Source organism: Capricornis sumatraensis, chromosome 12, assembly GCF_032405125.1.
Source record: "Capricornis sumatraensis isolate serow.1 chromosome 12, serow.2, whole genome shotgun sequence".
NCBI lineage: Eukaryota > Metazoa > Chordata > Mammalia > Artiodactyla > Bovidae > Capricornis > Capricornis sumatraensis.
In genome coordinates this window covers 26,650,034-26,664,346 of record NC_091080.1, presented here as the reverse complement: position 1 = coordinate 26,664,346, position 14,313 = coordinate 26,650,034, and the positions used below count along the sequence as shown (strand labels likewise).

Here is a 14,313-nt window from a genome sequence, read left to right as displayed (position 1 = left end):
ACCCAAACATTACATTTCGGGTAATGTATCTCAGGTAGCCTGCAGGGGGCAGAAGAGAGATTAGGGGTGTTTATGCATTGGAGAAGGAAACGGCAACCCACTCCAGTGTTTTGCCTGAAGAATCCCAGGGACGGGGGAGCCTGGTGGGCTGCCGTCTATGGGGTCGCACAGAGTCGGACACGACTGAAGCGACTTAGCAGCAGCAGCAGCATGCTTTCATTCAGAAGGCAATTTTTCTCCCTTCTTAAAAAAAAATTCAATGTTTTATTTTGAGGTCATTATAAATTCATATGCAGTTATAAGAAGTAATACAGAGAGATCTCAGGTACACTTTACCCAGTCTCCTTCTAAGGGAGCAACCTGCTAAAGTACATACACAGCTGGGACACTGACATCGATAGAACATGTACCTCACTGCAAGGATCCCTCGCGTTGCCCTTCTACAGTCACACCCACTTCCTCCCACCCCCAAGTACCTCTTTGCCCCTGCTCTCTTCTCCTCCCCTTCCAGGACTCCCAGGACCAGAATGTAGATCATCGGTTACAGTAACTCCCAAAGGTCCCTGAGGCTCTCTGCTCACTTATTTTCAGTCTGTCTTTTCTCTCTGCTGCCCAGATTAGGTAATCCCTGTTTTTCTTTCCTACAGTTCACTGATGCTTTGTGATGCTGTTGAGCCCATCCCCTGGGCTTCTCTTTGCAGATAATGTATTTCCCAGTTTTAAATCTCCATTGGTCCTTCTTAATGTCTTCTGTTTCTTTGCTAAGATTATCTATTCTTCTGCTGAGGCATTCAATTTTTTCCCTTTGTTTCAGCCATGTTCATAACTACTTGTGGGAGAATCTTCACGGTGAGTGCCGTAAAATCTTAGTCAGATAATTCTAACATCTCTGCCGTAACAGTGCTGTCATCTATTGATTACCTTTTCACATTCATTTTGGTTCTTGGTAGAATGAGTGATTTTTTTTTTTTCTGGTTGAAAACTGGACATTTCTGGTATTACATTATGAGACTTTGGATCCTATTTAAACTTCTCTTTTGGCTAGCTATTTTGGACACTGCTCTGGCAGGGAATGGGAAGGCAACACCTTGCTACTGCTGTGTAAACACAGATTGCCACTTGGTGTCAGTTGACTGGGACTGGGATAGAAATTCAGGGTCCCCATGTATAGGTTGCACTGACACTGTGGGAGGGGATGGGATTGTTTTTAGTTGGCAGGGATGAGATTCCTCGCTCCCAACTTGGCCTTCTCTGACATCATCCCAGCAGAGGAGAAAGTCAGCTGCCTATTCCATCTTTGCAGCCATAGGTAGGGATGGGGCCACAGGTTTTCTGTAGCTGGGGTAGAGCATTTATTGTCTAAAAGTTTTCTGTCTCCCTGCTGCTGCTAAGCCGCTTCAGTCGTGTCTGACTCTGTGCAACCCCAGAGACGGCAGCCCACCAGGCTCCCTCATCCCTGGGATTCTCCAGGCAAGAACACTGGAGTGGGTTGCCATTTCCTTCTCCAATGCATGAAAGTGAAAAGTGAAAGTGAAGTTGCTCAGTCGTGCCCGACTCTTAGCGACCCCATGGACTGCAGCCCACCAGGCTCCTCCGTCCATGGGATTTTCCAGGCGAGAGTACTGGAGTGGGGTGCCATCGCCTTCTCCATTCTGTCTCCCTAGGCTGTCCTTTTTCTGGTCCTCTGAGTAAAGTAAGCAAGCTTTTGTTGGGACTTTTTTTTTTTTTTAAACTGCTCCCATGAGCATTTCCAGTTTCCAGCTACTTCAGCTCCAAGTCTGAGAAAGATGAAGCAAAAAAAGAAAACCCACTGGACTCACCACCGAGTCATTCCTAGTCCCAAGGAGCCCAGCTGGTCTGAATTATTGTCTCCACCTTTCAGGGTGCTCTTATGCTTATTTTATATGTAATTGCCAAGGGTTTTAGTTGTACTTAGTGAGAGGAATGGGGAAAAGTACATCTACTCCAGCTCCTCAAAAGCAGGAAAATCAATTTTTTAAACTTCAAATATAAATTTCTGCTTTACAGCAAAAGCTCCTCATAATTGGGTAACACTGTAAGAAAGGATGACTTAATTTGGAGATTTGCAATAAGTAAAGCACTTGAAAATCAGTGTGTGTAACAGTGTTGCATAATTCTCTTTCAGAACTGTCGTGTGTCTAGACATCACATTTTTTTTCCTAAGCTTGCTTTCAGTCTCCAATTAAATTAAAACATAAGCTATCAATATGACCCAGGCTTTAAGATAAAATTATATCACTCTTTGAGAGGCTTGTCTCAACTTCTCATCTTATTTTCACATATCTCTGAAAGTTCGCCTCCCAAGTTTACAGCACATCCAAATACTCGAGGCAAATGACAGAGGTCTGACTTGCCCAAATGTGACTGTTGAGTCAACCACAGTGGCTTAAAGTGGTGGTGAGGAGTTTCTGGGTTTTTCTCTCTTTCCACCTGACTACCTATATATACTTTTGGGGCTTCCCTGGCGGCTCAGAGGATAAAGCATCTGCCCGGATTCGATCCCTGGGTTGGGAAGATCCCCTGGAGAAGGAAATGGCAACCCACTCCAGTATTCTTGCCTGGAGAATCCCATGGACAGAGGAGCCTGGCGGGCTATAGTCCACAGGGTCGCAAAGAGTTGGACACGACTGAGCGACTTATATAACCCCATATAAAGCATCATCTACAACAAAAAGAGATTCTGACCGACCTTAAATTCAGCTTTAATTTTACTTATAGCATTCATTGCTCATTCGTAAAATTCACTGTGATTTGAAATTGTATATTTATTTGTTTCCTTCTTACTTATTCTCTCTTCTCAACAGGCTTCATGAAAGCAGAGACCTTTTTGTTCTTTTCTCTCTCCATCACCTAGACTATATGGCCTGGCACAGAGCAGCAATCAGTAACCACTGGCTAGTGAAAGAAGCTCTAGTATAAAATCCACCTCTTCAAGAAGCTTCCTGTATTCTTCTAGCTAATGGCTATGGTACTTCTCTTTGAACATAAAAGAACTTCTGTAGTAATTCATGACATGCTGCCTTTAATAACTAATATATAAAAAAAAAGCTAACTAATATCAATGTGTTCTTTGGGAACTGATCCTTGGGCTGCCGTTTGACCTTCCACATACTTATGTGAGATCCTCCTAACTAGACACAAAGACCATGAGGGTAGACAAATGTATACACAGTTGCCACTAGGAGCTGTCCTGGGGATAGAAACACAACATGGAATAAGACAGCCACCAGCTCCTGCCATCACCAAGCTTAAAATCTCCCCTAGCGCCCTGCACGAGACTTCACTCTTGGTAGGAACTCAAATGGTTTGCCTACTAAATAACCTTCGAAAATTCTGCCTAGCAGGGATAACCATAAACATCCTTTAAAGTCATGTAATCTTATTAAATACATTAATAACAACACATTTTTACAAGTTTTAACTTTTATACATAGGTATTAAGTATTTCTACTTATATTACCTTATAGATTCCTCACAAAATCCCACAAAGGTAGATGGGAACCACTGTTTTAATATAGGAAAAAACTCAAACTCAGAGATGTGAAAGGACTTGCCCAGTAGCAGACAGTCAGTAGGCGAGTTGGCTAGATTTGAAACCAGGTCTGTTTGAAGTATTTCAAAATCTACTTTTAAAAAATACAGAATGCTGCTTCAATGCTGGAAATTATTATTCAGTAACACAATGTTTCCTGGTACCTCTCGGAGCTGTTCCACCAGCTCTTTCTCTTCTCTCATCTGTTCCATTTTCCTCCGAATCGTAAACTGTGGGTCTATAGATTCCAAATTTCTCTGTGGTCTTAGAAACACTAGAAGAGAAAGGGGGAAAGCCTTTATGGAGTGTCTAGTACAAGACTGCCGTATCGGGCTGCTCATGTTTGAATCAAATAGTTTATTTATCCCAAATAATTCATTCACCACTCACAAAAACAGGAAATTCTGACTTCACATGAAAAGCTTGATTCAAATATTCTAGAGAAGATTATGTTTTCAATTACCCTGCAATGTGTGGACAAACGATCAGCTGAATCCAGGAAAGGGCTTGGTCATCCTTGGTATTATTCCAGACCCCTCCTGTAATTTTTCTACTGCTTCTATCCCAAGCTTTCATCTACACGCCAGGTTTCACAATCCTTTCATTAAACTTGAATACTCCGTTTCAAGTAATAAGACAGAATCTCTGTACATGTTATAAACAAGCACAGGTGAATGATTTTGTTGGCTGAGGTTTTTTCGTCAGCCTGGATTAAGAACTACACACTATCCACTCCCAAACCTTATCTGTCTGAGTGTACAGGGGAAATTCTGGCTTCTATCACGTCACTGAAAGTGCATCCCTAAGTCAGCTCTTCAGAGATGACCGCAGATTCCTTTGAGAAAAGCTGTCAAGATGGGAGGCGGTTTTAAGAGATCATCTTTGCCTGCAGGTCCTTAAAATTACAACCTTCCAGGAATAGCAACTCACAGTGGCAACTCTGGAAGGAGTTAAGTCTCTGACTGCAGACAAAATGAATGTTCTCAAACTTTGAAGGATACCATCTCTTAAAGACTATCAAGAAAACATGAAATATTCTACATATGGGCAGTGATTCTGACAATTTATATTAGCATACAAAGCACAGGGCAGATTTAAACTTGAATCTTTTTCTTCCTTTAGATTCTTATTAAGACTATCAACTTTCCATGCACACTAGAGAGAGCAAAGAATGGTTAAGAGCTGTCATTGGTTCTCTGTGTCCCATAGATTTTCAGATTGGGAGAGGTGGGGATGGGAGGATGGGGGGCAGGGCTTCAGAAAATCTGGGGCAGAGAACTCCAATTTTACAAATCAATACCACATAGAAGGCTGCACCGACATACTGCAATTCTAGTTGCTTCAATCACCATATCTTCAATAATATAGAATAAGAAGATTATACGACATTTATTCTATTCTGACAAACATTTTCTATGAGCCACTTTAAAAGCTAATTCAATTTATTTATTGTTAAATATGGTTTACAAATATACTTTGAGTTAAAAACTGGGGCCCACCATATAATCAATTATCCTACATTCATACAACTATGTCATTTTAATCCTAATTTGTATATTTGAATCAAAACACCTTAATGAATGTCTTACACTATGCTTTTCACATTTAGGTATTTTCTTTCTAAATCAGTTCTAGGATATTTGAATCAGCACTCTGGTGCTCTACAGAGGACCAGCAAGTTGACACATCTTAAAAAATCCTTGACTTACAGAAGTTAATGGAGCAACGGGATGACTACTGTACATAAAACACCTGGAACTTCAGAGAGAAGTCAGCCTGGGGCCTGGGCTTCTGTCTCAAGCCCCCTAAGGAAGTCACAGGTGGAAAGAGCCAAAGTCTTGTCACCAAGACCCACAAAAACCAAACCCCACAGGAAGTGAGACCAACTGCTTCAAAAATAAAGGCAAGGCAGGCCAAGCAAGCAGGGTAGACCAGCCAGGAGGGGGAGATGAGATAAAGTTGCCTCTGCACCATATACAGCCCAGTCGAAAAATCTACCCACTTAAACTTAGTGATCAGAAGAGACATACATTAAAATGGAAAGTCCAGAAAAAATCCACACCCTCAAAGAAAAGAAATCAACCAAATTTACCAAAAAAGTCAAGGAATGTGGACTTAGTTGAGTAATACACATACTTGTCCGCAAGGGGGAGCGCCAGCTCCATTTAAACAAATCCGATGTTTTCTTTGGGGGTTTTGTTTTCCTTTGGCTTTTTTTTCTGGGGGCAATCTTATCTAATATTACACATTTAATATTTCCAATATGTTTTTACTGGCAGACTTCATTCTGAATACGAAGCTATCAGGAAGTTAAATTAACTGTGAGCTTTTGGTTAACAGCACACTCTTCAAGCATCTATGCCCTGTTAGAGCCCTATGTGAGATAACAACGCAATGGTGTCTGGGTTTTAAATACCTCGTATTGCTTTTCATCTTAAATGCCCATACATCTCAAAAAATACAAAATGCATGCTTAGGTATTTGCTTTATGAATATAAGCAGTCAAAAAATGTTAAAACATATGCGAACTGTTATTTTTTAAATGAACACTTCAAATGTATATAAAATTATTGGAAACTTTACTACTAGTTTTCTAAATAGATTAATTATTGTAGAATATATGAGAATTTAAAATGAATTACTTAGACTGATAATAAATCTACAAAGCACATACATTTTTTATGACAGAATAATTTTAATACGATCATTATGGTAGCTCTGATTATACTATACAATTTTTTTTCAAGTCATATTTAAATAATAAATACAGTGACCAGTTTGGTCAAAGCTTCAGAAAATTGATCTATGGAGCAATTATTCTAGCTTTCCTTAATTTTCTATCACTACATTTAAGAACTCCCCTACTTAATTCAGGGGAATAAAAGTTAACTTGGGACTACAAGAGCCGCCCTGTTATAATAAATATTTTTCAAAGCAAATGCCACACTGATTAATGTAAATAAAAAGGAAAAAAAAGCTGGGACAAGAGAGCAGAGGGAGGGTGTATATGAGCGAAGTGAGTGTGTGTGTGTTTGTGTGTGTGTGTGCTCAGCTATATTCGACTCTTTTCGACCCCATGGACTGTAGCCCACCAGGCTCCTCTGTCCATTGGATTCTCCAGGCAAGAATCCTGGAGTGACCTGCCATTTCCTCCCCCAGGAGATCCTCCTGACCAGGGATAGAACCATGTCTCCTGGGGCTCCTGCACTGGCAGGCAGATTCCTGACCTCTGAGCCACCCAGGAAGCCTGTGTGTACACACGTGCATATGTGCCTAAAGGGCAGCAAAAGGCAAGGGAACGGGAGATTTAAGATGCAGGAAAAAAATGAGTCCTGCTTCGCTGGCTAGTTACTATATACCAAATACCACTCAAAGAATGAAAAGGATGGTTTGCTCATACTTATACATACAGAGACAAATTTCTAAGCAAAAATTCTGCAGGGAATGATGAATATGCTTAGGCAGAATATCGAATTCATTCTGCAGGTACAGGTCAAATTCTACTATTTTCCCCTTATCTCCACCTCCTCCTTCACTCTCTTCATCATCTTCATCCCTGACCTGGGAATGGTCTGTCAGCTATGATTGCACAACGTTCCTTATCTGTGCCTCTCACGGCACTCATCACTTTCTGTCTCACAGCATAGATCTGATTTTCTCCATAGGACTCCCTAATACAGAGTTTATGTCTGTTTCCAATTTAAACCTCTACCCCGTCCAAGAAAGCAGCTTGTTCGATGAATAAACAACAACAAAAAAAAGTGTTTCAAAAACTCCCTCATTCAAAGATCAGACAATCTGGGACTTCCCTGGTGGTCTAGCGATTGAGATTTCCCCTTCCTACGCAAGGGGTATGGGTTCGATCCCTGGTCAAGGAGCTAGGATCCCACATGCCTCATGGTAAAAAAAAAAAAAAGAAAGAAACATAAACAACAGAAGCAGTACTGTAACAAATTCAAAAAAGACTTTAAAAAATGGTCCACATCAAAACATCTTAGAAAACAAACAAGTAAGAAAACAAAGATCAGTCTATCTGGAGAGTACCTTGGCAGAGATTACCCTACCCTGATATAAGCAGTCACCTGAAAAATCTCCTAAAGCTTAGTTTCCAGGTTTGAATGCCTTAGACTGCAAAATAAAAAGTTTCACAAAGGCAGAGATTTAGTCTGTCTTTTTCGGAGCAGAGTCCACAGTAAAGTGCATCATGCCTAACACACAGTAGGCACTCAATAGATATTGGAACTTTCCTGGTAACTCAGCTGGTAAAGAATCCACCTGCAATGCAGGAGACCCCGGTTCGATCCCTGGGTCAGGAAGAGCCCCTGGAGAAGGGAAAGGCTACCCACTCCAGTTTACTTGGGCTTCCCTGGTGGCTCAGATGGTAAAGAATCCCCCTGTAATGTGGGAGACCTGGGTTCGATCTCTGGGTTGGGAAGATGCCTTGAAGAAGGGATTGGCTACCAACTCCGGTATTCTTGCCTGGAGAGTTCCATGGACACAGGAGCGTGGCAGGCTCCATGGGGTTGCAAAGAGTTAGACACAACTGAGCAACTTTCAACAGATATTTAAGGATGTGCACAAGAAACTATTATTTTTTCTGTTATAAAAGTATCTTTCAGTTAAGCAAAGAAAGCCCACTCCTCTAAAAATTCCCTGAAGTGCTATTTATTACAAGAAAAGCATTTTGCATAGAAATTATTAGTGGATATTATTAACCTTTATTATCTAAATTTAACTCCAGATTTCTTCTCTGTGGACAGATGAGGTTCGGAATTCAGCTCTCCTCTTCCCCTTGAAAACTAAAAAACCTGTACAGGGTGTGATGTTAAAGACATACCGATTCAAGGGCAGCAATAGGGTGGCTTTGAAAAAGTATCATGAGCTGTAGATCCAGTTAATGTGAATCAGAAATCTGATTAATACATTCATTTATTCCCTCTGGTACCTAAAAATGAATTAGATAAATTCTCTGCCCTCAGAAGGCTCAAATTTCCTCTCTATTGTCTTGGGCAGTTTATTTAACCCAGGGGTCTTTACCTGCTTAAACAGAACATCAAATCAGCAAAACAATCAGTGTGAAGACTCCACGGTACACCAAATAAATTAGCATCTCTGAGTGTAGGGCACAGGCAGCCATTGTTTGAAAAATGCCCAGGTGATTCCAATATAAAGCCAGGATTGAGAACCACTGAAGCAACCCCTCCCAGCTTCAGTTTCCTCATTTTTGTAATGGGGAAAATAATACCTAGAAGTGTAACATTATGGTAAAAACAATTCCAGAAAATGTCTGAAAACTGGCCCAAGATAGGTATGTCCGTCCATTCATTCACTTTCCAGTGATAGTTTAAAGATCAATGTTCAGTATAAATTAGCACCCACCAATTTGTTGAAAATGAAAAAGAGAAAATACTTCAAAGGAAGGCAGGAACAACTTTAATTTCAAAATGAAGGGGGAAAGGAAAGAAAGCGGCACAGTAGTAAGAGGGCGCAAGAGAAGGAGCGGAAGTGAAGTGTTCACGTTAAGAACAACTTGAACTGAAGCTGCCCTCTCCAGCCCCAGGGGGCGGACAGACAGAGATACAGGTCCACACCCTTCTCCATCCATTTTAGGAGGCAGGACTTTGAGGACTGTAGAAACACAAACTCCCGAGGACTTCCTAAGCCAGTTTGTCATTTTTAATTTCTTTGAAGAATGAGTTTAGGGAAGATATGGGAATTTGAAATGACATATATTTGAAACAAAATATTAGAAATCAATATTTATTATTTCAAATGTGTTTCTTTAAATATTTTCCTTCAATATTGTCATTTTTAAAAAGTGGGAATTTTAATACAAAGCATGACAGTGAACAAGGCATAAACATGCCAACTTTACCAAAAGTAATTAACAAAAACCATAAATGAAAGGCAAGTTGCATTATGCTGGGTAGAGTGGGAATATGATGCCATTTATTTTCACAGGTTGAGATAACCACAGATATTGGACAACGGCGCAAATATGAGGAAAAACAACTGATGGGGTAATCGGCTTTGAGATGTCATGAGGGGCCTCTGAATGGGATCGACTGTTTCAGAGTAACCAGGAAGAACAACATAAAAGTAGGCTATTTCCCTCTTCCAACTTTAGCTCACATACTTGGGGATACATACAGTGCTTCTTCATTAATTAAAAGAACACTTACAAAACAGAAAGAGAATGTGAATGTATGGCAAAAACCACCACCATATTGCAAAGTAATTAGCCTCCAATTAAAATAATAATAAAAAAAAAAACAGAAGGAGACTCACAGACTTAGAAAATGAACTGATGGTTGCTGGGGGAGGGGAAGGGATAGTTACAGAGTTTGGGAAGGCCATGTACACACTGTTATATTCAAAATGCATAACCAACGAAGGACCTACTATATAGCACGTGGAACTCGAGTCAGTGTCAGACGGCACCTGGATGGCAGCAGGGTTTAGAAGGAACCCTGAGTTTAGGGGAGAGTGCATACGTGTATATGTATGGCTGAGCCCCTTTGCTGTTCACCTGGAACTACCGTTAACGTTGCTAATCGGCTATATGCCAATGCAAGATAAAAAGTTTAAAGTTTGAAAAAAATTTCAAATGTATTGGAAAATGTATTCAAATACATTGCTCTTTGAGCAACATTTAGCTCAAAGAGAATGAAGATTGTATTTGAAAGGTCAGATTTGGGAACCTACACAAATATTTGAAAAGACTTCTGCTGCCAGAAAATTATCAGATAACTAACAGAAAATTATCCCTTCCCTAGGGCATACTGTAGACAAATTGCAAAAAGGGGAAAATAACAACTACCCAATGTCTGACCCAAGTAGATTAATACTGAAAACCATCCCTTTGTTATTGTGTGTGTGTGTGTGTGTGTGTGTGTAGTACACTATAATAGCTACATGTGAATCCCTAGAATTTTCACTCAGAAAAAATATTAGATAAGTATTACATAGTTATTTTATTTTCAGGAAGGTTTTCACAATGATTATTTTCTATGGAAATCTTAAGACTTTATCTGGCACAAAGTATCTTGCACAAAGAATCCTCAATAAACAGCCGTAGATATGAAGGTAGATACGGTGGAGAGGAGACTGGACCCTTGGGCATGGCCCAGCTTCCCCTCTGTCTAGCAGGGTGAGCCAGGCAGGTCACCTCACCTTTCTTGTTTTAGTTGGTTCATTTATAAAGATAGAAATCTTACTGCTACATCTAAATCTTACCTAGCTTTAAAAAGTCTTTTTCAGATATCATTCCTAAGGAAATACCAAATCACACATAAATCTTTCATTCTAGGCCTTATTTCCTTTAGACATCATCAGATCCATAAATAGCCATGCTTTCTGAGAAACGAAAATGATTCTCTCCCCTTTATTTTTAAGTAAAGGAATAGTTTATTAAGCAAGTTTCTACTTAGCCTTCCTCAATTTCCAGGATTTAAAGTGGGGTGATACAAGAAGGAACTTTGGTTTCCTTGTTGTTCTTGTTTAATCACACTTGCTTTTGGTTTGAAATTTTAGAAATCTATGAAATAATAAAATTCCTTTTGTAACTAACCTGCCAAAATATACATTATCCTTCTATGTAATGAAGTCTGAAAAAGCATTTTTAGTTGAATTTTGACCAGAAATCACAACAAATGTTTTACATATATGGTTTCTATTCATTACATGTAACATATTGATATTGAGATTTAAAAAATAACATCAGAAAATAGATCTTCTTGTGTTTGCACTGTGGTTTTACCCCACGTCACTTCTCTTCCCTATAAATCATACTCTATTTCATTTAACGTTACTTTCATTACTTTGCATCTTGGAGTAAAATGCCTACGATCCGAACTAACAGACCAATAAGGAGACTGAGATATCTGTAATAAGTATATCTAAATAACTATATGTATTTTATTTTCATCTTTTAGGCTACTTTAGATATATAGTGGCATGAGATCAAACAATATCCACATTAATCCTAGCTGAGTGTCCTCAATTTTTTATTTGCACATTTGATTCTCAAGCCAATTTACCATTCGTGAATATCTGTTGTTGTATAGTTGCTAAGTTGTGTCCAGCTCTTTTGCAGCTCCATGGACTGCAGCATGCCAGGCTCCTCTGTCCGTGGGATTTCCCAGACAAGAATACTGGAGTCCACTGCCTTTTCCTTTTCCAGGGGCTCTTCTGGGCCCAGGGAGCGACCCCATATCTCCTGCACTGGCAGGTGGATTCTTTACAACTGAGCCACCGGGGAAGCCCTCTTGAATATTATACAGATGAAAGGGCTGAAGTTATCAAAAGTCAAAATGTGCAAACAATTTACAAAGGAAAAAAAAGCAAGTGGTTTCTCCTCATTTTTAGAAATTCCTTACTTCTAACCATTTGCAGTGTACTCCTTTCAGATCAGTCATAGTGTATCTTAATCACTTTAAAAATCTCATTATCGAAAGCCTAGATAATAAAACATGAAACTCCAAAAGCATTAGTTCAGAAGAGATTATCCAAATGTACAAAACCCCAAATTTTTATAAACAAGCAAACACACACACTAAAAAAAAACCCACGTAGAAAAAATAGAGAAGAAATTATTGTACAGTCCTTCCAAAATTCAGAATGTTCAAGATAATTAAACATAGTTTAACAAACTGCCAGAGAATAATGCATATGCATTTTTCTGGACTTTCCAGGTTTCCTATTATCTCTTAAGTCAGGCATGCAGGAGAATACATTCTATCTGCAGCTGCAGAGAAACGAAGGTTCAGCATATTCATTCATTGGCTTATTAATGAGCACATTGAAGAATAGGTACAAAGCCACCTACCATTGTCACTGTCTCCTTCAGATGGAACACAGTAGCTAGAGTTGTCCCATGTTTGTGCCTGTGTAAGTTTGTTGAAGGAGATAGGAGGAAGAGTGAGGGCTGGGTCTGCAGGAGAGCGAGAGAGCCAGTCCGCGTACAGTCGCACAAGGACCAGGAAAAACCAAAGGGGCGGCAGCATTTCACAAATGGCATAGGATTGTATGGAAATGAAGCGAATTTCATATTATGGGATTTAATTTCAAATGTACAATATAGCAGAAGAATGAAAGATGGCGCATGGAATAAAAAGAATGATAAAAAACTGAGTGTTAGTACTTATCAATCATACACTTTGCATGCAGTTAATATCATTCATCATTAATAGTTCTCAAGCCCACAGACTTAGAGCACTAATGAATCATGTCAGCGGAAAGAAGGGGCCCGCATAGACTATGCAGATAAAAAGCAAAAGCCCTACCAGATACCTTTTCCAAAGACCTTTTAAATAACTATTTTAGCAAATATGACTCACCATAAAAGTTGGCTATGCAAAGTTTAATATGTGTAAATATGTCTATTACTTATAAATAAATATAGAATATATTCTATATAGAATATAGAATCAGCATTCACAGGTGGTGAATTTTTTTTCCCAAGGTAGTGTAAAATTTCTCTTTAAAGACATCTATAATGATAGCTGAATCTAGTCAACTCTGCTCAACCCTTGAACCACAGATATACCTCTCAACATTGTCTTAGATATTGATCAGTATAAAACCAATTTTGGACACTAGTTGAGTCTCCTTAACAACAAACCTAATTGACCAATAAATATCAACCAGTTCAAAGCACTTCTAAGTTGGTCCATTTATGAAATAACATCTCTTTTGGGGGCACTAACTATTCATATAGTAGTTTTTGATATTTAGAAAATACCGACACAATTTTTATTCAATTTTAGGGCAAGGCTGGTAAAATACATGGACATGGTTCTAGGAATGACTATTTGGGTATATATACATTTGTCTTTCCTTGGAGGAAAACAGAAAAAATTTTCTTTTGAAAAAAACTACCAGCCAACTTGAAGAATCTAAGTTTCTATTCCAACTTTCTGATTTGAGAAGTCTGTTTTTATTTATAACACAGAAATCACATGAATTCATATACTTAATTTTAACATAAAAATCACTTTTAAAGATCCAAAGCTACTTAATCATAAAGAATGATATGATCTTCAATTAAGATTACTATATTTTTTCCAGAAAATGTGAAAAATACATACTGTAATATTGAAAACTTAATAAATAAAAATTTAAACATTTCCAACAGATGATGCTAGTTTCATAAAGTTCCAACATGCCATCTGATGTTCCTGAAGAAAAATCAGTATTATTTACAACAAACTCCACAAAGCTTTCAACAGCTAGCACAATTTCCACACTGGTTAGTCAGCATTATAGAAAGGCTGGAAGCTAGGAGAGGAAATTATATTTGTTTCCTGCTATTCAAAATGAATATTTCACTTAGTTTTCACCACTGCAAAGAATCAGAAATGGTTCAACAGTGTAGGCACAAAGTTGATAAGCTGAATTTGGACCTCATAAAAAGAACTGGAAAAGTCATGGAGACAATTTTATGACTAAACTACAAAGATGTACATTCAAAAGAATATTATTCTGTAGAGATTCATTCAAGTTTTGATTTGCTCAGTTACAAGAACTTTTAAAATTGTCTAAAACTGCCTGTAAGGGACAGGAGAAAGCCTAGCCAAGTATGAGGTCCTCGGTGTGTAGAGAACATTCCTGGCAGATCACCACTCAAGGCATGGGTGCCCCCATTCCTCCCAGCGCAACCTGAGACCTTGCAAATTGAAGCCCAGCCCATATCTGGCTGCATATACTCAGGCCTGTAAATGGTGAGGCCAGTCACTTGAGTCCAGTTTCAAGTACAGTTT

The 14,313-nt window shown here is 39.0% G+C and overlaps 1 protein-coding gene across 2 annotated transcripts in view; it reads right to left on the bottom strand.

Annotated features, from left to right (window-relative positions):
• The window catches only part of LRCH1 (leucine rich repeats and calponin homology domain containing 1), a 219,731-nt gene that overhangs the window by 26,096 nt on the left and 179,322 nt on the right, over positions 1-14,313 (bottom strand). For both annotated transcript variants that reach the window (XM_068984230.1, XM_068984231.1), the window contains exon 16: positions 3,718-3,827. In XM_068984230.1, the coding sequence (XP_068840331.1) occupies positions 3,718-3,827 (110 nt within the window). The remainder of the gene's footprint in view (positions 1-3,717; positions 3,828-14,313) is intronic.